The 23,048-nt window shown below is 39.8% G+C and overlaps 1 protein-coding gene across 4 annotated transcripts in view; it reads right to left on the bottom strand.

The window, feature by feature from the left end:
• Window positions 1-23,048, bottom strand: part of MID1 (midline 1) — a 259,422-nt gene that overhangs the window by 10,471 nt on the left and 225,903 nt on the right. For all 4 annotated transcript variants that reach the window (XM_077343254.1, XM_077343255.1, XM_077343253.1 and 1 more), the window contains exons 4-7: window positions 17,087-17,194; window positions 7,867-8,015; window positions 5,594-5,721; window positions 412-555 (exon numbers count right to left, since the gene is read on the bottom strand). In XM_077343254.1, coding sequence (XP_077199369.1) covers window positions 412-555; window positions 5,594-5,721; window positions 7,867-8,015; window positions 17,087-17,194 — 529 coding nt within the window. The remainder of the gene's footprint in view (window positions 1-411; window positions 556-5,593; window positions 5,722-7,866; window positions 8,016-17,086; window positions 17,195-23,048) is intronic.

The following is a 23,048-nucleotide window of genomic DNA, read 5'->3' as shown; positions in this document are numbered from 1 at the left end:
TTGCAGGGTTTCCCAAAAGACTGCCAGAAAAATTTCAGGTCAGAAGAATGGTGGGATAAAGAAAGTTTAAAGCCCTTTCCCCACATTTGCCACAGTCAAACTCTGAATTGGACACAACACCTACAGGAATTTAGGAGAACTTGTGAACTCAGATGGGAAGGCTGAACCCCACTTTCTTATTTCTTAATATTTATACGATTACAAAATGAAAACAATCTTGTTGCAATCATCAACCTTGCTATCAAATAATATACAGCCAGATTAGCTGTGAAGTCACATAAGAGTTCTGCATCATGGTCTCAGATTCCAAATGCAGACCATAAAACAAAAGTGATACTCTTTGGTTTTCTTTAGATTTTTCAAACAAGTCATAATTAAGTGTTATTGGATATCAAGGGAGTTTATACTTACTAACTACATTGGCTTGCCCAGTGAAGATAGTATACTGCAGTTCGTAGGAATTCACACTGAATTCATCATCTGAAGTCCAGTGGACCGTAATTGTGTCATATGAAGCTGTACAGAGTTCTTCTCTAATTGTTGGAGGGTTTGGAGCTGTAAAACAATTAATAGCAATTGTGATAAATTGTCATCTGTGGCATCTATCACTCATACTCTAATTTAAAGGTAAAGGTAAAGGTATCCCCTGTGCAAGCACCGAGTCATGTCTGACCCTTGGGGTGGCGCCCTCTAGCGTTTTCATGGCAGACTCAATATGGGGTGGTTTGCCAGTGCCTTCCCCAGTCATTACCGTTTACCCCCCAGCAAGCTGGGTACTCATTTTACCGACCTCGGAAGGATGAAAGGCTGAGTCAACCTTGAGCCGGCTGCTGGGATTGAACTCCCAGCCTCATGGGCAGACAGCTTCAGACAGCATTTCTGCTGCCTTACCACCCTGCGCCACAAGAGGCTCTTACTCTAATTTACATATCCTTAATTTACAAATCCTTAAAAATATACATTTAAAAAAAAATTCTTACATCTTTGATTGCAGTTATTTTGAAAGTACATATATGATGAATAAAAATAACCTTCCACATCATTTTCTGTATAAAAAAACACCTTGTGTGAGGAGTCCCAGTTCATAATTAATCATTAAAATGACACACATATTTAGGCTGATCATTTGGGCAAAATTCATACCCTGTAGACACAACTGTATATAGGAAGGATTCAGCATAGGACTTAATGAAGGGCTCTTCCTTGCCCACTTAAGTAAATTTGATTTACTTCTGAATAAATGATTTGTTCCATATAGAAACCTGCCTTCTAATTCCTGAATCTTAATCTGAATAAGCATTAGAGGTGGGCACAGGATGGCAAATTCTGGTTTGGGGTTCCTACAACCCCCAACATGAAATGGTCCAGTTTGTGCCCGTCTGTTTTGCTTCTCTCTGTTTAAAAGCAGGGGAAAGCCAAACAGCAGGCTAAAATGGCTTTCTGCTAAACAGCTCATTGTGCAGAGAGCAAACTACATAATAAACTGGTTACAAACCAGTATATGTCAGCCAACATCAAAGTAAAATGATGCTTTATTTTAATGCAGAAAGATAACAATTTGGCTGCAGTTCATAGGATAATTACTTGCTGTTATCCTCTTCTGGTAGACCTTCAGGATTTCTCCATTAAATTTTGAAACTGGATATTAGACAGGCAAATTATATTTGTTTCCAGATTTCTCAGTACTTTTAGCAGTTTAAATAGGGTCTTAAGTATCCTATAGGATTGTATTTTACAAGTGAGGGCCTGCAAAGACTTGTGGGGGGCATCTCATTTACTCCCCTCCACGCTATTTCCTCCCTTTTCCTGCTTCCTTCTTCCAACCCACCAGTCACACTACATTTATCTACCTGCCTCTTCAGTTTTCCCTCCTTCTTTCCCCCGGCAAGTTTCTACCTGGGAAAACTATTGTCCATTGTATCGTGTTGCCTGTGTCCGGTTGTGTGGCAGGACACCTGCAAAGATGCAGGGAGTATCTCACCTTCTCCAAACTGTTTTCTCTTCCCCTTCTTTGAACAATTTTCCTTCTTTCCTTCCTGCCCTCCTACCCCCCCCACCTTCAACCCCGCTCCACCTTCATCCATATTTCTTAGTTATTCCATGTATAGCCCACCTTTCTCCAAAATGGGGACAGTTTACACCATTCTTCTCTCCTCCATTTTACCCTCAAAACAACCATATGAGGTGGGTTTTGATGAGAATGTATAAATGGCCAAGATCACTCCGTGGACTTTCAGAACAAAAGTGAGATTTGAATCTGGATCTTCCAGATCCTAGTCTGAAACTCTAGCCAGTAAACCACACTAGCCTTCATATGGTGACTGCTATTGAACAGCAGCAGGTAATAATGCCCGGGTGAATCATGCACATTACATGGGAGTAAGGTGCATACTGGTGGCTACCAAGCCTGGCTCTGATGAGTCTTCTATCAAACAACAGTCCTGAAATGTGCCCTACTTCTTACCTTTTACTGCCAGAAACCAAGGCTTGAATGCTGGCAAATAAATTGTGTTTGTCTATCAACCCTCACAATGGACAATGCAGAAAGCATTCATTTCTTATATGTACAAGTGCTGTACCTATATATATGTATGTATGTATGTATACATATTTAGAGATCAGTTTTATGTATGCAAACCTGGGGCTTTTCCAGGTTCGTAGAAAGATCTGTCTTGTCTATTCATGGCTCCATGGTATCCACATATTTGGCCATATTCAGAATTAATTTTTTTTGTCAAGTCATATATGACCTACGGTGACTCTTGGGATTTTCAAGGCAAGAGACATTCAGATATGGTTTGCCTCTTTGTCATTACTCTGGTATTCTTCGGTGGTCTCCCTTTCAAATACTGACCAGTGCTGACTTTGCTTAGCTTCTGAGATTAGATAACATCAGGTTAGGCTGAGCAATCCAGATCATGGCAGAATTAAATATAGTGATATAAACTTAGTTTAGCTTTTACAGGTATTAATTTTCAAACCAAGACAGCAGCCATGTTAACTATCCAAATATCTATAGAACAATATTTGAGTCCAGTAGAACGGTACAGACCACAAAGCTTTCCAGGGTATAAACTTTTATGACTCACTTAGTCTTCAAGGTGTTACTACACTCACATTTTGTTTTACTGCTATAAAATAACCAAATATCTACAGCTCAGTGCTTATGTTACCATGGAATTCTAAAACTAGAGGATCTTCTTTATTCTGAACCTAGATATGTATATGTGCTAAGTGGAGTGGTATCTATGCACTGGTAGATAAGAAAATTCAAGTTGAAAGCTGTGTCTGACCAAGTAGCAAATTCAAAGTCATTGCAGTTTAACTTGTTTTATAGGAAGAAATTGGAACTTTATTGTTCCATCATGAATTTTTACATTTTGCCATCTGCTTGATTTTTGTATTTTAAATTTATATAGTCTTTGTAATTCTAATTTCTGTCCTGAGATGTGCATCTCATTGTAACCAGTGGGGCAGTGAAATGACTTTGTATATAGTGAAATGACTTTATTGCACATTTAATTTTTATCCACAGTTACTACAAACAAGGATCTCCAAGATACTCTGCAGAGATATTCAAGAGCCTGATGGAAAAGTAGAAATAAAAGAAAAGTTTGATATACTCACTGAATAGTGCCAATATAAACAGTATGAACTGTCTATTATTGCTAGATGGCATATGCAATAAAGTGAAAACATACTTCGTATTAGGGTCCCCTTTCATGAATACTAGTATGGACCCTCTTCATAAATATTAGCAAAAATGAATATGGTCTGTTTATGAGGTTAACATTGTGTTACTTATTTATTAAATGTTTATACCACCTTCCCAATATGGCACAGGCTGGTGTACAAACTTATCACGTGGCTCTAGAGTTTAGTTTATAATAATGGATGAATCATCCTCCAAAAGATACACAGTCACTTAACTCTAAAACCATGTGCTACTGTCTGAGATGGCTAATAAATGCTTCGCACTTGAAAACTGCAGAAAAGAAATGGTGTCTTCACAGCATACAGGATGGCATCCTTAGAATGAAAGAGAAGAGGGCAAAAAGGGAAGGGAATTCTTCTGTTTTTGGCTGATTCTTCTTCAGGCTATGTGCCACACAGTTCCAAAGAGTATCCTGGAGAATCTTTCTGGGGAGCAGAAGCCGTAGGAGAAAGCAAAGGACCCCAACTGCAATAGAATTTAGCTCATGCCCTGAATTCTTCTCATAGACAGTATAATGTGATCTGGGAAGACCTAATGCTTTATTATTTTGATTCTGTAGGAGGCAGAAACACAATTCTGTCATACCAGAAAAATGTGTTTCTACATAGCAGCCTCTCTCTCTCCAAGCAGTATTAAAATGAATCTGCTGCTAGGTCAAGTTCCACAAATATTTAGTGTAGAATTCATAAGGCTACTTATATGCTACAGTATGCATGACCCAACCAAAGTTAAACACTTTAGAGTCCCGCTGAGACCAGTTAATGCTTTACCATCACATTAAAATCAATGGGACTTTATGATGCTGAACTCTGGCTGGAGCATATCCTGTATTTCTAAAACAGAAGCACTTAAGTGGAGAGGACGGATACCGGTAAAGAAAAATACGTTTAGACTTTTATGGGCACAAATCACGTTAAAGGACATATTTTGTTTAAAATCTTTTAGAGACTGGCACAAAGAAGCAATAAACCTTTTAACATTTATTTGAATACATAAGACTATGTTTCACTTTTGAATTGGCTTTTTAATGTTACAAGTCAAATGAAGTGTAAGGAAAAAAGAAACATTCAGACATGATGTGACTAGGATTTCTGCTGCCCTAAATACTCCAACATAAAAACTCATCAGTAAATTACATTGCTTTCTGGCTGTGAACCTATTATGACATAGGGAGAATGCCACAAGGGGAGCATACCCACTTAAAACAAGAACACAAATCAGCTGCCAACGTCAACACAAGGCTGCTGCCAAAAGCAGCTATCTCTTGTCATGTCACGCCTAATGATGTGCAAGGACACATCATGCACATCCTGACAACACTGCCTTGCAAATGTCCTCATTTAGGAAGTGGCATGTGCAGAGTGCCAGTGGAAACCAATGAAGTCAAGGCAGGAGAATTCACAGCTTAGTTATAAACAAATACCACTTATAGTGGTGCAGCTAGATATGGTTTGGAGTAGGGTGTGCGCAGTGGTGTCCGAATTGGCCATTCCAGGCAGATTTGGATGCTGCCGCGCACAACCCTAGTTTGGGGAGCATGTTACACCTGCTTCCGGTTCTACGAAGGAATGCAAGATATGCACAGGGATAAAGACTTTCTTGAAGTAATTGCACAAGGTTTTCTTAACAACAAGATCATTCTATGGGGGATTCAAAGGCTATTCTAGTTTATATCCTTACATAAATATGAGAAAATAAATAATAAACGTTGCCTGGTTACGTATCATACTATAAACAATAGTAATGTCCCTTTTCTCTGGTGAGATACTCATAAAATGACATTCTGTAAATGAGTAATTCTTGCCTTGGCACAGGCAAAACAGAGATGGGGAAAAATTGTTGACTATAGTGTCCCGTAAATTGATCAGCATCCCTTACCTGTAAGATAATCAAGGCATTCCAATAGTTTCTTTTCTCTGGTAAAATCTAAAGCAAAGGTGTCAAAAGTATCATTGAGATTTATTTCAGGAATTAGCACCTGGGAGGATGCAGTTGCCATGGCGACTCTGCAATTAAAAAATGTGAACCACTGAAATTATTTTGAATGCCAGTTTCACATGATGTAGCAATAAAGAATTACCAGAGCTTGTGCAGGCTACTGTTCCATTGCCACTGAATAATCACAGCCCCCCATCTCCAGCATGATTAGAGGACACATGAAATTGTTCCCACAGATATTCATCTACATTTTTCTCAAGCCAGTTTTTCTAAATATTTCCAGGTGTCACTTCACACATCTGTTTCTAAATATGGATTTGAATTGATATGCAGAACATTTCTCTTGCTGATGCCACCCAACCTAATTCTATAATCTGCTAAGTGAAGATGAAGCCAGCATGATTCCATAAATAGAATTTTTCTTTCTTTGTTTGTTTCATGGCTTGTATTTATTTTTGTGCAAGCTGCAGGCTTACAAAGCATGGAACATTTCAGCCTGGGATCTCAAAAACATGAAAATACATATAAGAACTATAAGTGGATTATTAATTTTTGAAAAGATTCAGGAGAGAATTTATATCCTTTCAGGCAAATCAAATAGGCCTCCTGCTGTACAGTAGGAAGAAGTTAATTGGGCCACTTTGAAAGTAGCTACACAATTTCAATCAATTGTAGTCACCTGTCATCCATATTATGTGCTTGATGAGAATGTTTGGATTTCTCTAGTAAACCCAACTTTTCCCATGCATAAACTGTCCTTGTTCTCTCTAGCACATAAAAATTAGGTTTGAAACATTGTTGGTAAAGATTGCAGACTAGTTTTATTACAAAGTATGCTTAACGTTCTTCATTTCTTGGATCTTTTTGATGTATCGGTAATTCTATTGCTTCAGCTGGAAAATATTTTAATTCTAGCTGTTCAAAAGCAGGTGACAGGTGTTTTTCCAGTGTGCCTTCCAGTGTCAGTCAAATTAATATTTAGCATGAATGTGCATAAACCTGGCTTGTTGCCAGGCCTCACTTTTTGTGGAGAGCATAACGATAGAATCCTGGTTCAAAACTAACTCCTGTTATCCATGCCATAAAACTGTTGGGTTATGGCTTAATGACAGCTATTCCTCCTCCTGTGAACGAATATTCCAAATCATGGTTTAATTCATGGTTCTAATTAATGTTTTAGCACCCTGGCTAGCCACATAGCCACATCTGTATGCCACAGGTAACTAGATTCAAGTGGGTAACTGTGTTGGTCTGAAGCAGCAGAACAAATTTAGAGTCCAGTGGCATCTTTAAGTCCGACAAAGTTTTATTCATGGTATGAGCTTTTGTGTGCAGGCACACTTCCTCAGATACAATATGATGAAATGGAAGTAATCAGTCATAAGTTCATACTTGTCTAAAACTTTGTTGTGACACTGGGTTTGCAAAGTCCTCAATGTCTTTAGTTGGTTTTCCCCCTGAACTTCCATCACTATTAACACTGCACTTTCTCTTCAAGACAGGCATAGAGTGCTTTCCATCTCTCAGTCTCCTTCTCTTCCTGAAACCTACTGCCATTTTCCTTCTACCCACTACGAGCTTTTTTTCCTCCTCACTGATCAGCTCTGGTGTCTTCCCATGCCATCCCCACATGGCTCTCCCTCCCTTCCGACCTAGAAAACCTTTCCCCTTTTACATTTTCTGATCCCCTATACCTATCACTTCTTTCTGCATTAGTTCCTCTGTACTAATCCTATAGGAGGAATATAATTTTGGTCAAAATTAATGAGCTAAAATACGAATGAACACTGGAATAGTGCAAAGGCCAATGGCTTTTGACTGACACAAATAAATGGCAAATGGATTGCTGTCAGTCAAGTTTTGCTATTTTATATTGTTGCCATTTTTGCTTTCTGTTGTATCTTGGTTAGGTCAATAAAAATAACTTCCTGATTAAACATCTGTCACTCTCCCTTCCTTCTTTCCTCCCCAAGAGACTTAGTTGAACCATTATGGGAACTCTGTATATATTAGACTCCCCACCCCAGAATCTAGTTCTACACGTGTAGTGGATGTTCTTCATATGCCTGCCCTAACACAGGTACTGATTTGGCAAAAACACGGCCACCTTATAGTTTGTTCAGACAATCAAACTGATCAGTGTGGTAAACAAAATGTTGGACTGGATGGCAAATTGCTCTAGCATGGCCCTCCATATATTCTTTTAAAATTACCTTTCTGTTATGTTTTTAGCAGACTGCAGGAAGCGTGCATGATCATTCTCCTTCAGAGACTGTTCAGCCTGTGAGATAAGTGAGGTTGAGCGCTCAATGCATTGTTTGCAATTAGCTATCTGCTGGGCCAGTTTTCTCAGTCTCACCACCTGGTAGGGAAAAAAACATAAGGAAAGTCAGATCTGTGATTTTTGCATTTGCTGTTTTTCAGGGCCTTAGTGCAAACATGGTGCTAATATAAGTGGCTTAGCTCGGAAGCAAGAACCCTGTTTACACCTGCCTCACCCAGAGCTTATATTGTTCCAAGTAAAAGCTTATTTTTTCACATTGAACAATCAAGATAACACAGCTGGTAAATTTTTCTGCAGTAGGGAAAGTCATTTCCTGTAAGTCTCCTCTGCCTCTTTGGATCACAAAAGGGTACTGTGGTTGCTAGATTGCCTGACATAATGTTTTTGTGGCAGGTTACAAAGTTGGTCTAATTTTTTTCCTGCAACTTTCTGAGCTTGTTTACCGGGGAAGGGGTGGGGGGGGGGGAGTGATTTCAGAAGAAACCTTGACTAAAAAAAACAAAAAACTAGTGTTGACTGACAATAAAATAAATGTTTACCCTTGTATTCTTCAATTCCTTCAGCTTTCTGTACAAATGGATTCCGTTAGACAGAACACCATGAAGCTTGCCTTGGGACATAAACAAATGCGTACACTGCTTGTAACTTAGAAACAAGAGTACTGAAGGATTCTATTGAGAAGGAGCAGAATGAAACTGACCTATTGCTAACTAAAGACTTCTTCTAAGGCCTCAGAACTCCTCCCCCTCCCCCTTTGCAAGGCCATTACCATCAACACCACCATGCAACACAAAAGGGATAGGGAAAGGAAATAGGTCTAATCACTTGGTACTTCTGAAGTACATTAAGCTCTGATTACATATAAAAAGCAGGAAATTGATAATTAAGGAGACTGGCAGCAAGTTTGGAATCTTATACTAAAGATAACAAAAACTAGCAATTTTATAGAAAAGATAACAGAAACTAGCAATGTTGTGTTTATTAAGCAATAAACACTGTAATGCTATGACTTTTCTGACAGAAAATTGAAATATAGGAGTTATGTATCTTCACCTAAAGATTACATGGCTTTGGTCAACACAATCTACTGGCAGGCATAAGAGGCACTATTTTCCTCTGTGTTGCTTTGACCACAAAATGATTCAACATTCATGTATTTCATTTAAAATCTTAAATGGAATTACCTCCTATCTCCAGTGAAGTTAATTGGCTTAGAAGGGTGTAACTCGGCTTAGAATGACTCCACAAGAAACTGATTACTTCAAGTACAGTTGCCTAGAATCCTTTATGAGTTTCTAGGTACCATTAATATTTTCTCCTGAACAACTGGCACTGAGAATTTGCATTTTTAGATAACTTGAGTACAATACTTATTAAATTTGTGTAATTTAAAATAAATTATAAAAAAGGAAATTAGCTTTTTCAGAATAGGGCATTTTAACCCCTATATTAATATTATAAGGTTCAGAAAGAAATCAAATAAATAAATAAATATTTAATTCATAGTATCCGATTTCCAATAAATCCAAAGTCCATTTTCTAATAAGCTCCTGAACCCCAGGCCTGGTAGCTTCAGCAGTAGGTTCTGATTCCCTTGTAAGGCAAAGATTCTGCTTTCTGTCTGTCTTCCTTCAGAACTTATGCTGTGATTGGCATTCAAAATATGAGGACTCTGCCCAATGTAGTTTTTCTAGGTATGAAAATAAGCTAATATTTCAAGGTAGCTGATATATTTATTACAGATGGGAGTTGTGCCAGAACAAATACTTCTTGCTGCCTAACAGTCTTGGGGTGTCAGGAAGAGAAACCTGCTACCACCAGTGGTTAGAAGCTGTCCCAATAGTAGCTAGGTAAATGGGTGAAGGTGAACAGATGGAGAGAGAAGAGCTCTTCTCCTGTGAAGAGCTCCCAAGATTATAATAGCTCTATAATGTTAAGGGCAAGCATTGCAACTCACTACAATTTGAATTCCAAACTAACGAATTGCAGACATTGACAACATTCTACATCATGATGCAATCAGTGTAAAAGTCTGAAGGCCTCCTCAACAGAAAAATGGCAATGTTGTTTTCCATTTTTTTCCTGAGGTCATTTTTCAATTTTTCTAATGGAAAACCCTCATATAAAATATTTTCACTTTATAAATGAAGTGGTTTTAATTACAAGATGGGTATGCTGTAGACATATACAGCTCTTAAATCCAAGATGCATTTGATAGGTAGGGGTGGGAACAATACTAGCACACCAAGGACACACAGACACATGCTTTATTTTACTTGGCATAAATAAGGCTACAGCTTTTATTGTGATTTAAATGAGCATCGGCACACAAAACATGGGGGCAGATCCAGAATGCTGCCCCTCCCCATCCTGTAGGCAGCAGAACCTCAGGAGCAGAATACAGAAGCGACACCAATGAAGATTAAGGAACCAGCAGTTTTGCTCAGACAAGGTTCCCCAGCCAAATCCTGGGGCTTATCACCACTTTCTGCCTCAAGGGTACGGTGGGCCATGTTCATGGGTAGAGTCTCTCTGAAGCCCAATTCTCTTAATAGTTTCTAGACGTGGCTCATAGTGAGGTTTCAATGGGCTTCTACATGGGGCTGTAAAGCTCCTCATTGCAGGATTGGCACTTCAAATCTTAATTGCTTCAGAAAAACCTCTCCTGACCACGAGACATGCAGGCAGTCTCCCCAGTCCAAGGGGTACATCCCAGCTGGGTCTGGAGAATAGCATTTTGCCTGTTGGATAACAATTTGTCCCATCAGCATCTTGGGCCATACTGCCAGTCAGAATCTACATGGCTGAATAGCACTGTCCAGACAACGCCACAGGTGCATAGGAGACTGTTGAGCCTGTGAGAGCTGAACCACAAGTCTGTTGGAGTCTGGCACTCCCAGGAAAACATCATGCTGACAGGACACCTCCAATGCGGCCTAGAAAGTCTGAAAGAATAATCTGCTAGCCCGCTGTGGGGACAAATGTTCTCTGTGGAGTGCTAACCCAACAACCATCATCACCAATCTGGACCCCAAGGTCATCGTAATACTCCCACAGAGGCATTAGGCCTCATAGAAAGGGGGGCTTAATATGGAAAAAACACTTCCACCCTAACTGCAACACACCTGGTGATAGCCCCCCCCCCCCCGGTTTGACCCATCCCTACAGTTGTAAACACCACAGGCCCTGGACTTCATGAAAAGACAGTACAGCACGAAGTGGCAGGCATACCTAGAACAATGCCCTGCAATATAAGTGGATCTGTGATGTGAAGATGTTCATTTGTAGGCCAATTTGCAAACCCCTAAATGGACTGGTCACAGAAAAGCCCCACAATCTGAACCTCTCTTGCAAAGATTGGCTCAGTTCTTATTTACCAAGATAAATTTTATTATTTATGTATGTATGTATAGATATGTGTGTCCTATAAACCTGAATGTGTTGCTGCTCATGTCTTGAAACAGCTGGGGGCCAAGGGACCTTGCTAGAGTTGCCAATGCAAAGTATTGTAGAGAAACGAGAACAGAGCCTCCCCACAAGCCTGTTATAGGCCAGTTGAGCAGCATTTCTCCAAATCTTAGTTGAAGTGAAACGGAGGTAGAAGGCAGGGAGCTGGAAGAACAGTGGAGGGACTATACATACGCACTACATACGCACTATCACCCTTCATTTACAGACCTACAGAAGTGCTGATATCTTCCCCCAGCAGGTATATTCAATGCGATCCAAGCCAAGTTGAATCCTGTGACTTACCATGACTTATCTCACTGCATGAAATATTTAATTTTCTCCAATTTACACAGGTCTTATGCCAGAAAAACAGGAGGTGATTTGGACAGTATGTGGACAAAACATACTGAAATGATTTAACCTATTGCAGAAGCCATCTGTATGGTAATGTTAGCATATAGAACGTTTGCCATTTCAGTTTAAAATCTACCCCATCCCCTCCATGTGGTAGTAAGGATAGAGAAGAAAACCCTTCCTCACACTTTCATGTGAAATATACAATTCTTTAAGAGCCTACCTGTAGGAAAATAATGACCATTTCTACATGAGGAGTCTGCTCCAGGCAGCCTTCAAATGTTGGCGGGTTTTAGAACTCCCTCCACATGATGTCGCCCGCATCCTGAGGCTGTCCAGTAGCTGGTTTGGGTTTTGGCCATTTTTAACTTGCGATTTTGGGAATTTCCAAAACTGTATTTACATTCCTAAATTGTGCGTCCCATCAGCGAGCAACCAGGGATAAGTCCATGTGGATGGGGAAACATGTGATAGTATTGGCAGCTTTGTTCTGCCCTCACACCCATCTTCCCCTCTCCATTTCCTGATCCAAGTAATTCTGTTTTAAATGGTGGGATCTGCATTGTGGTGCGACCGTAAAGCTACATTGTCAAAGGTAAAATAAAATCTTCTTTAAAGTGTCCACAGTCTTTTTGGGATCAGGCAGGCAAAAACAGCCCCATTTCTGTTTTCTGGAGGTGGGAAATAAGCTGGGAAAGGGGGGAGGGTGATCAGGCAGCCTTCTCCCAATCATACAGGGGTTTGAGCACCTTGTTTTTAAGCCAACCATTAACACAAAATGTCTTTTTGGGTTCCAAGGACTATGTTCAGCATCTCAGAAATCCACCCGCACAGAAATAAAGTCCTAAAGCACAGGAATCCCCAAAAGTGTGTGTGGGGGGGATGCTATATAGTTCTGGCATTTCTCTATAGCGACACCCATGTTTCTCTTAGGCAACTCAGGACCCATGATGGCCAACAATATATAATAAAAAAACGAACATTAAAACAAAAATTGCCAAAAAAGGCTACCAAGGCTCTTGCATGGCTCCAGAACTTAATAAGGCGATCAAATCTGGCCATTAGTTAGCTGTTAAATTTCAAATGAACATTAAATTTCATATATTTTCTAGTCATTTTGGTTGTTTGGTAGAAACAGTTGTATTTTATGTACATTAAGAAGCTTTTTTAAAAAAATAAAGAAAGGCAGTCTCTAAATGTTTGTCATGGCTAATCAGTACATGCTTATACAGTAATTGCTCTACAATAAAATACTAGGCACTGCAATAAAATTTCTAGGCACCTATGATTTGTCAAGCCCTTTCATAATTTCCTTTTTTTTCAGGCTAGCACTGTCCCAGTTTTACAGCTTTTACCAGAAAGCCAAGTTGGAAGAAGCCACCATGAACTGCGTTCTACAAGCATGTGACAGCTACTGAAAAACTCCTTGCTTTTAGTACTTACATTCTACCTGCTTTTTCCCATTATTCTGCAATAGTCTGTTCTGAACTGCTGAGATTGTTTGTAGTTCAGATCAAAGTATTTCAGAAAAAGCACACTTGTTTAGTAGCATAGCACCATAATCTTCAAGCACATGTGTTCATCAGCATGTCCATTAGCGGAGAAAAATGCTCCATCTCCTTTAATTAGAGATTTAACTTCAAGGGATGAGAAGGAGGGAGGCTTGAACAGTGACAAACGGGTAATTCGAGAATCACACAGTAACAACATTTTAAACTTTTAATTCAAACTGCTAATTCAACTGGCGACAGCACCTGTTTAAGTTGCTGACATCCTCCTTATTTGGAAAAAGGCTAAGCTTCTGTTGTCAGCAAAAAGAAGACACCAATTCCAAGTTTGGTCAGTGTTTGCCAAAGGAGTGTTTTGGATTGGTTAAAAACATCTTATAGCCCCAAAGCATTTATTTACCAAGCATGTAACATATTGAAGAGAACCTGCTCTGTCAATACAAAACTCCCATTTTTCTGCACGCAAAGCTGGGTGCTGAGTAGGCCTTTCTGACTGAATGGATGAACTTTGGTGAAAGACTGAACGTTCCCACTGCAAACATGTAACCAAGGAGATTATACAGAAGGTTGTCATCTGAGATCCTGGAGGGAGCTGTATTTTGTTAATAGCATAAAGAAGTTCAGGGCCTGTCAAACAACAACTTGGGGAACTGTGGTCTTCAAACATATTTAAGTCAGCTTGTGCCTTCAGGGCCTTTTATTTTAAGTTAATTGGAATATCTTGACAGCTAAGTGAACCATTTAACCTCCCCTTGACTTTATTTCTTGTCAAAGCTTTCCCACACAAGGAGAGTTTATGTTTGACTCTTCAAGCTCCTTTAGCAGTTGAAGATTGAATGTCTGGCACTAAAAAGCAACAAGAATCATAGTCACACTGATTTCACAGTTAGCTAAGCAACCAATTTAAAGCTTGAATGAATATTTGAGACTTACCTCACACAATAGGCCGGCATAAAAATGGCTGTATGATAGTTATTCAGATACCATATTTAACATACTGATTCTGAGTTCAAGTATTAAACTATTTCATCACTTTCATCACAAAATTTTCAGTTAGTATGCTCAGCTTCCCACACCTAACCCCTATGTTTTAAAGTCAGCAATTAATGTGTATAAATATATTAAATGAATAATTAAAGCTTCTTTGGATTAAAATATTTGTGCAATATATTGGGCAAACTCACTAATTCCAAACACAGCTGCCTTTTTCCCTTGGAAAATAATACCAAATATTTCTTTGAAACAAGCAATGGACCAAATAAATAGATTTGGAACCTAGTCTGGATATAAATTTAATAAAAACAAGACAAGGATGATATTATTAATGTTAATTAATTAGAAGAAGAGACATACAAAATAACAGAATGTGTTGTTATAAAAAAAAACCTATACACTATCTGTGAATATAACAAAATATAATCTTTATCAGGATAATTATCAAAAAGTTTGGGCAAACATTAATGAAAATGTCCAAAGATGGAACAGGTTTAAAAATCCATGGTTAGAAAGGACTTATTTTAAAAAAAATGTTTCAAAAATTATCGATTTATGTAAATGAAAATATTCTAAAAAACTGACAGAGTTTGGACAGGAAAGAACCAAGAATAAGAATCTACAGAATGGAAAAAAGGGAGAGGTTTAGTATATCAAATTGTATCATCAGGCAGCTGCACTAGTTGGGGGGGGGGGGGGCAGACTGGATTACAAGTCCAAATCAAAGAAAAGTTAAATTGGAAACAATTGACATTAAAGAAGGAATATATGGATTAAGAGATTAATAAAAATAATTCAAATACAAGATGGTCGCCCTATCTTGAGAGATAGTCTTCTATTAAGAACATGGTTTCAATGCAGAAAAAGATAAACATCTCAACTTCACCACTGATATCCCCAACTGATGTATATTGTGATAACAGTACAAGAAAGAAAATTGGTTATATAATTTATGTTGGATAAACAAGTAAAAATAAAACCTTGACAAAATTTTCAAGGTGAAGGAATAAATATTCTATGGTTATTATATCAAATAGTACTAAAATTGAAGAACAAATAGCTAAAGAAGGAGGTTGACTAAGAAAGAAAATGATTTCTGAACAATTAAACATAGGAGAGCTAAAAATATACAATGTTACTACAACATGATGCTGAACTAAAGTAAGAATGATTGTATGATAAAATGGACACAACATTTTGGAGAAACATAAATATGAGTTAATAGGATAGGATAATCCTTGAACTAAATACGAAGGTAAAACTGGTTTAGGTAGTATTTTAAGAGAAGTACTGGAAATGTTAGAATACAAATGCAACATTTCATCATATATGGGGGACATACAAAGATATTAAAACTTAACTTTGTGATGTATAAAAAAGTTATCAAATATCTTACAAATCCATTTGCAAAAAATACAAAAAATTATTTAAGTATAATAATTGCAGCAAAATGGAACAACAGAATAAAATCAGAGTCCAGTGGCACCTTTAAGACCAACAAAGATTTATTCAAGGCGTGAGCTTTCAAGTGCAAGGACTCTTCCTCAGACTATGAACTGATGATGGTCAGTTCATAGTCTGACAAAGAGTGCTTGCCCTCGAAAGCTCACACCTTGAATAAATCTTTGTTGGTCTTAAAGGTGCCACCTGACTCTGATTTTGTTTTGTTGTGCTGCTTCAGACCAACATGGCTACCCACTTGAATCCAGCAAAATGAAAGACAGAAAAATATCTAGATTTGAGGGAATGGAAATGAATATGTGACAATGGCAAAATAAGTATCTTTTATACATAACAGACTTGGAAATTTCAAGAAAAACGGAAAGTCTTTTTTCAGTTATACAGCAGAAAATCAAGAATAAAATATAAACCTGGATATTTTCTTTTTATCACGCTCTATTTAAAGATTAAGGTAATAATCTTTATCATAAATAAATACTTATCCATTGTTGTTCCTCTATATATTTCTGAAACAGCCTTCGGGGTGGGAGGTGTCCAGCTGTCCAAGTTAGAATAGGGCCAATCAGGGTACAGCCAGCTTTGCCCTGATTGGCCCTGCCCCTGCAGCTTCCGCCCTCCGTCCCTGGACTCTAGCCTCTTTGCTCTCAGATGCCTCAGTGCCTGGAGTCAGCAGCAGGTAAGGGGAGAGAGCCCTGGGCAAAGGGTTGTGGTGGAGGGCTTGCTAACGAGGGCCTCTTGGTCTGGTAGGCTGGGCCTGCTGACAAGGGCCTCCTGGCCTGCTGACTGCTGCTAAGCAGCTCTGTCCCAGACCTCCTAACAAGCTGCCCAGCCCCCGCTTGCCCCACTTGATCTGGCTGCGAGCTGAGGCCCAAAGCCACCTTAAGCTGCCTGGGGACCCTTTCAAGGCCCGTTCTTAGGAACAGGCTTCGAAGCTAGTAAATATAGAGTAAATTTTCAGATATGAAGGTAAACTGATAGATGTAATAAATAAAAATATTATCAGATATGACGATAAATTGATAGATTAAGGTTATTTAATTAGAAGTGAAATATTTAAAAGTAAGTTTTAGTTCCTTATAAATGTATGATTTTAAATACAAATGATTATAGTTTATGGTCTTAGTTCATATGTATATAAATTGAAATTGAAATAAAAATATTTTTAAAAGAACACTGTAGACATTCATAGGTTTTAGACGATGACTGAATGTTTACTTAATGAGAAGTGACAGCATGCACTAGTTCTTTCTGCTAAATGTAGCAGCTGTCAAGGATTATTCAAGGACTTGTGTGCTGTTTTGTAGAACATAAAAGCAAGAAGTCAGAAAATTTATAGAGCAGAAAGATTTTGTTCATCTTTTTGAGAAAACACCAAGGTCTTACCTTTCCTTCCTTGATTTTGGTCCCAATTATCTGACGTCTTTGTTGAATTATTTCAATAAGCAAGTCACATTCCTCCATCAGCTTGGTTTCTTGCCGGGATGCGTTCACCTAAAATGTATGTCAGACTTGTTTGAAAAAAAGGCTGCTCAACTTTACCTCTATCTGAGATTATTTCAAACTTTTAAAAAGTTTAATATTTAAAAAAAAACATTTATTCTCAACTACAGAAATTCAGCCCCACATTATTTCATTGTTTTTGGTCTCCGTACCCTTATTCCACATGAATCACAATTTCATACAGAGTCTATTCCAGGGCTGTTCTGACATTTGAGAGGGGACTCATTGGAGCAAGCTGTGGCAGCAATCACCAGGTAACTCTAAGGGCCATTTCGCACGGCTTCAAAGTAGCAGAATGGTTGCTATTTGGAAACGCTACTAATTTGACATAACCCACGACGTCGTAGACAATCTGCAACAATCCTGAAACCAATCAGCAAAAAGCGCTTCGTTGTGGCGCTTTCAGGGGAATCCAGAAAAGTGGATTCACCCTCCGGATAGCGATACACTCCTGCAACCAATCTGCAACAGTAGCGCTAAAGATCTGTGCGTTACCATTGTTGCTGGTTCTTCAAAGTCCCTCCCCCTGGCTCTCTCCTCCAAACTTCCGGCGAAGCGATCGCCATTTTTTTTTCTCCGAGCGAGCGGGGATAAACGCACCGGCGAGCCTCTTTCTGTTTAGAGGCTTCCCTGGCTTCAGTCCTTCACCTTTAGTCACTAAGCACAAACCACTGAAAAGCCCGTTTGCTGAAATAAAGTCCCTTTATTTTTTACAAATAAATTCAGCCGAAAATCGTGCCCGTGAGAGGGGGGGGGGATTTTTTTTTTAATCACTCGAGGCAGCGTGCAAATGATCATACAATCAAACGACAGCTCACATTAGGCAGCTGGATGGGTCTCTCCGTAGCAACGAATCTACCTAGATTCATTGCTATGGGTCGTTTTTTTTTTTTAAAAAACCTTTCTTAAAGGGAAAGGGGCTGTTTGGGAGCATGCTAACGGCTGCCCATTGGCTGCTTGACGGCCAGGGGCGGGACGAGCTTGGCAATAGCGCTTCCTTTCTAGCGATTTCTGCCGAAACCGGAAGCCTGTGGGAAACGCTAAAAAACGCAACTGATTCCACTACAAAGGCAGGTATGCATAACGACGAATTCCACTATTTTAAATGGCGATTTTTCATTCCGCAAACAATTTGCAACAAAGATCCCTGTGCGAAAAGGCCCTGAAATGTGACTTGCATGATTTAGCTAGGCCCAGAAGCTTGCTACAGTTCAACAGTAGCCACTGCATGAAATATAATGTTGTATAGTAATACTGGACTAGTTTTGGGGAGACTCAAGCTGAAATTTACACTCAGTCAGTCAAACTTTATTACAGTCGTTTGGACCAGGTTATATATAAACAGAATCATAAGAGACCAAAAACAGTATGGTCATTAATTGTAGTAAAATGTAAAACAGATCCTAAAACTTAAAACACTCTGCCATGGATGCTTGCTCTGTGATCCTGGATAATTTGTACATATTCAGCCACTGTTGCCTCACAGGATTATTGTGAGGATAAAATTAAAGAGGAGAGAATGATGTAGCTGATTTGGGTCCCCATTTAGGAAAGGAAACAAATTAATAATAAATAGAGTTGAAGACTAGGAGCAGGTACAGTTGCCAACCTATATGTGGAACATGAAGTTTTCTTGGAATTACAACTGATCTCCAGACTTTTCCCTGGGAAAAAATGGCAGCTTCAGATGGCAGATACCCCATATTTTAGTTGAAATACCCCCACAGATACCACCTGCAAATTCCAGGAACAGGGAGTGGATGTTAATACTGCCAAGAGCAGGAAATGAGGAAGCAGTGTGGATATGTTTTTTCCCCCCATATACCAACTTCCTTCATGAGTGTTAACTTCTATATTTTCCCTTTCTGCCTATATTTCTATTCCACCCAGCCTAGTAACCATCTTTCTCCTTTTTGTCAACTATTTTTACACAGACACAATAACTATTTTTACACAGGCACAATACAGATGGGAAAAGAAAGAAAGAAAGAAAGAAGCAATGGAAAATCCCATGGCCAGGAGCAAGCCAGATAAGTCTTTTCCAGCCTCCCAAAGATGGATACTTTGGGGGGAAGGGTTGCCAACACTGGGTTAAGAAATTCCTGGAGATCTGGGGTGGAGCCTGGGAAGGACAGAGTCTGAGGAGGGGAAAGAGCTCAGCAGGAATTTGATTCCATCCAGCCCACCTTCTGAAGCTGTCCTTTTTTTCAGGAAGTTAAGCAGAGTTGGTCAAGTTAGCACTGGGATGGGAAGTCCAGGATCGCTACTACCCAGAGACAGGCAAGCCTGTCTTTGGAACATCTCTTGCTAGAAAAACGCAGCAGGAAGAGTCAGACTGCTACCCCATTCTACCTCCAAATTCCTCACCACCTTCCTACTCCTCCCAAATTCCTCACCACATTCCTGGATCCTGCCACCGTCCCTGGGAAGGTGTCTCACCTACTTTTGGAACCTCAAGCTTAGATCACGAGAACCACAAGGAGATTTCATGCATAGAACATTAAATTGCTGCCTCTTCATTCTAACTGTAGTCCCTTAAGCACTAAAAAAACCCAAAACAACTCCCCTCGCAGTGAAGGGCGTTTTAGTTTAGGAAAAAATGATAAAGCTGAATATGATAGAAGTAGAATCATAGAATCATAGAGTTGGAAGGGACCTTATGGGTCATCTAGTCCAACCCCCTGCACTATGCAGGACACTCACAACCCTATCGCTCATCCACTGTAACCTGCCACCCCCTTAAGCCTTCACAGAATCAGCCAGATGGCTGTCAGCTATCCAGCCTCTGTTTAAAAATTCCCAAAGATGGAGAACCCACCACCTCCCAAGGAAGCCTGTTCCACTGAGAAACTGCTCTAACTGACAGGAACTTCTTCCGGATGTTGAGGCAGAATTTCTTTTGGATTAATTTCATCCCATTGGTTCATAATTAAATGCTTAAGGGAGATGAGGAAGGGAAAACTTAACCCCTCCAAGACGGAGGTCCTGTGGCTGGGAGGCAGGGGGTAGGAACAGGCAGCGTGCTTACCCACCCTGGCAGGGGCACAACTCACCACCATGCCCCAAGCTAGGAACCTGGGTGTTACCATTGATGCCTCCCTGACTAAGGAGGCACAGGTCAAGAGAGTAGCAAGTCAGGTGTTCTTCCATCTTCGCCAGGCCCGGCTACTAGCGCCCCTGACCACCTGGCCACAGTGATCCTCCAGATTAGATTTCTATAACTTGCTCCACGCTGGCCTATCCTTGTCCCTGACCCAGAAACTTCAGCTGGTGCAAAATGCAGCTGCTAGGGTTCTCACTGGCACACCTTGGAGGGCCCATATCCAGCCTGTGCTGAGGTAGCTGCATTGGCTACCAATAGCTGCCCGGATCCGGTTCAAGGTTCTGGTTCTAACCTTTAAGGCCATATGTGAGTTGGGACCCACATACCTGAGGTATCGCCTGCCGCCCTATGCTCCCCACAGAGCTTTACGCTCTGCAGGTGAGGACCTATTGATCATTCCCGGCCCTAAGGAAGTGCACCTAGCCTCGACTAGCGCCAGGGCCTTTTCAGTCCTGGCCCCTACCTGGTGGAATGAGCTCTCGAGTGAGCTGCAGGCCCTGCGGGATTTGTCAGCTTTTTGCAGGGCCTGCAAAACGGAGCTCTTCCACCAGGTCTATGGTTGAGGCTGGGGTCAGCGAACTTGGGACATCACCCCCCCCCCAGGAGTTAGGAAGTGTACATTGTCTCTGATATTATCTCTGATATTAGTATGGGGAGGGATGGGGTTTTTTGCCGCCATGTTGGTATTCAAGTTTTAATGGGGTTTAAATGGGTTTTAATGGGGTTGAGATTGTTGTCACCCACCTCGAGCCTGCGGGGAGAGGCGGGAAATAAATATTATTATTATTATAAGTGTAAATATAGGTATTAAGAATAATTTCTCAGGACTGTTTGTTGTCCTCATTTGCTACATCAAAGATCTTGCAAAACATGCCATATTCAGTCTTCATCTTTTGATTTGTTAATTTATCTAAATGAAGTAATTAATTCATTAATTTTATACATTCTTTATAGTTGACCTTGGTTATGGAGTACTAACATAGTTCATTCACAGTATACAATGTTCCCAATAAGAGCTAAATCACTGCATTCTGGCCAGAGGAGTTTTCATTTACTGTTCTTAGTGTTTAGACTTTAGAGGCGTGTCCTGGCAACTGGTGGGAGAGGCAGGGAATTATGCTGTGGAATAGTACATTTAATAAGTAGTGGAATTGTTCACGTGCCAAAACATCAGCTCTTTATTGATCACACACAATTGAACTAACCAAAAACGCACCACCCAAACTTATACACTTCAGAGGTTCCTGCCAAAGCCTGTGATTCTCCCTAAGCAGAACCCTCCTGATTGGGCAATTATGACAACGAAAGCAGGCCAGATCTTGTGAGCAAGCCAAAGGTATTTACGCAATCCCGGAACTAGCATTAGGATCCAAGCTCTCAATCACTGTTGCACTGCATACATAACAAACACTCTAGCATTTAAACACAGAGTTTTAGGCAAATACTAGAGTATCATTCAGTGTAGTGATGTAATGTCCAGGTTGCAGTAGAAGTTGTGTCATTCTGGGAACATTGACTTCCCTCATTTTGCCCGTTTTCCTTCTGCTGCCCTACTGAGCCATAGCAGGCATCAACAGGGTGGAAAGGAGATCTCCCAACACCAATGGAAATGTTGCATTTTATTTCAAGTATCAACCATCAAATCCCTGTGAATGCAAATGGCAATGAAATGGTCAACCCACACATTAGCTGGAATCTGACACCCAGAAAGTGACAGGTTCTTGGAAGGTAGACTCCTTCTGATGAACCTTGGCAGAAGAATTTTGACACTCAGACTGGCTGGGGAAAAATGCTCTGATAATTACTGTTTTCTGAAACTTTATCCTGTTAGTCTAGAACAGTCTTTCTCAACTTTTTAATCATTAAGAACCCCCTGAAACATTCTTTAGACTTTGGGAAACACCAGAAGTGCCACGACTGTGCAGAATATGGCTGAGAAGGCCCTCCCTTTTCCACCCCTTCCAGGCCCTTCATTGGCCATTTTGGGAGGAAGGGTAGGTTGACATGACCACCTATGGTCATGTCACCTGTTAAATGTTTAACAAGTTTTAAAAATATATTAAAAATTAACTCCCACCCATTTGGGAAACCCTGGTTGAGAAAACCTGATCTAGAAAAACCTATTAGAAAGCCTATTGTTTAAACTGGTTGTCATGTTCTCCATGGACACTAGCAATTTGCAGATTAACTGCTCTTTTTCAACTGCCTCATGAAATTTGAATCTATTAGCTCACAGATATATAAATATTAAATAATTGATAACAATAATCCTGTCACATGTACTGCTCCCTAGCGCTAAATATTGGAGCAATCTAGAAATAACCATTTCGAATTATCTAAGAGATGAAATTTTTGTTTACCCAGTTTGGTGTACTGGTTAGAATAGCATTTGAAAGATCCAGGTTCAAATCCCTACTCTGTCATGAATATTCATTTGTTGACTTTGGGTCACTCAATCTCTTTTAGCATAACCTACCTCACAGGTTTGTTGTGTGAGAAGATACTTGATAAGAATATCAACCAATAACTAATAACCAACAGCTTGGAGCCCATTCAGAACTTTTTATTCAGACGTTTCCTGGCTCTTCCAAAAGGGTCTCACGCAGCCCTGATGAGGGCAGAGCTTGGTTTCCCCTCACTCAAAGCCCACTTAGCTATTCTGAAATTATTATTATTATTATTATTATTATTATTATTATTATTATTAGATTTATATCCCGCCACTCCCTTGCGGCTCGTGGC

Source organism: Paroedura picta, chromosome 6 (assembly GCF_049243985.1).
Source record: "Paroedura picta isolate Pp20150507F chromosome 6, Ppicta_v3.0, whole genome shotgun sequence".
NCBI classification, from domain to species: Eukaryota; Metazoa; Chordata; class Lepidosauria; order Squamata; family Gekkonidae; genus Paroedura; species Paroedura picta.
This window is presented reverse-complemented; position numbering and strand designations above follow the sequence as displayed.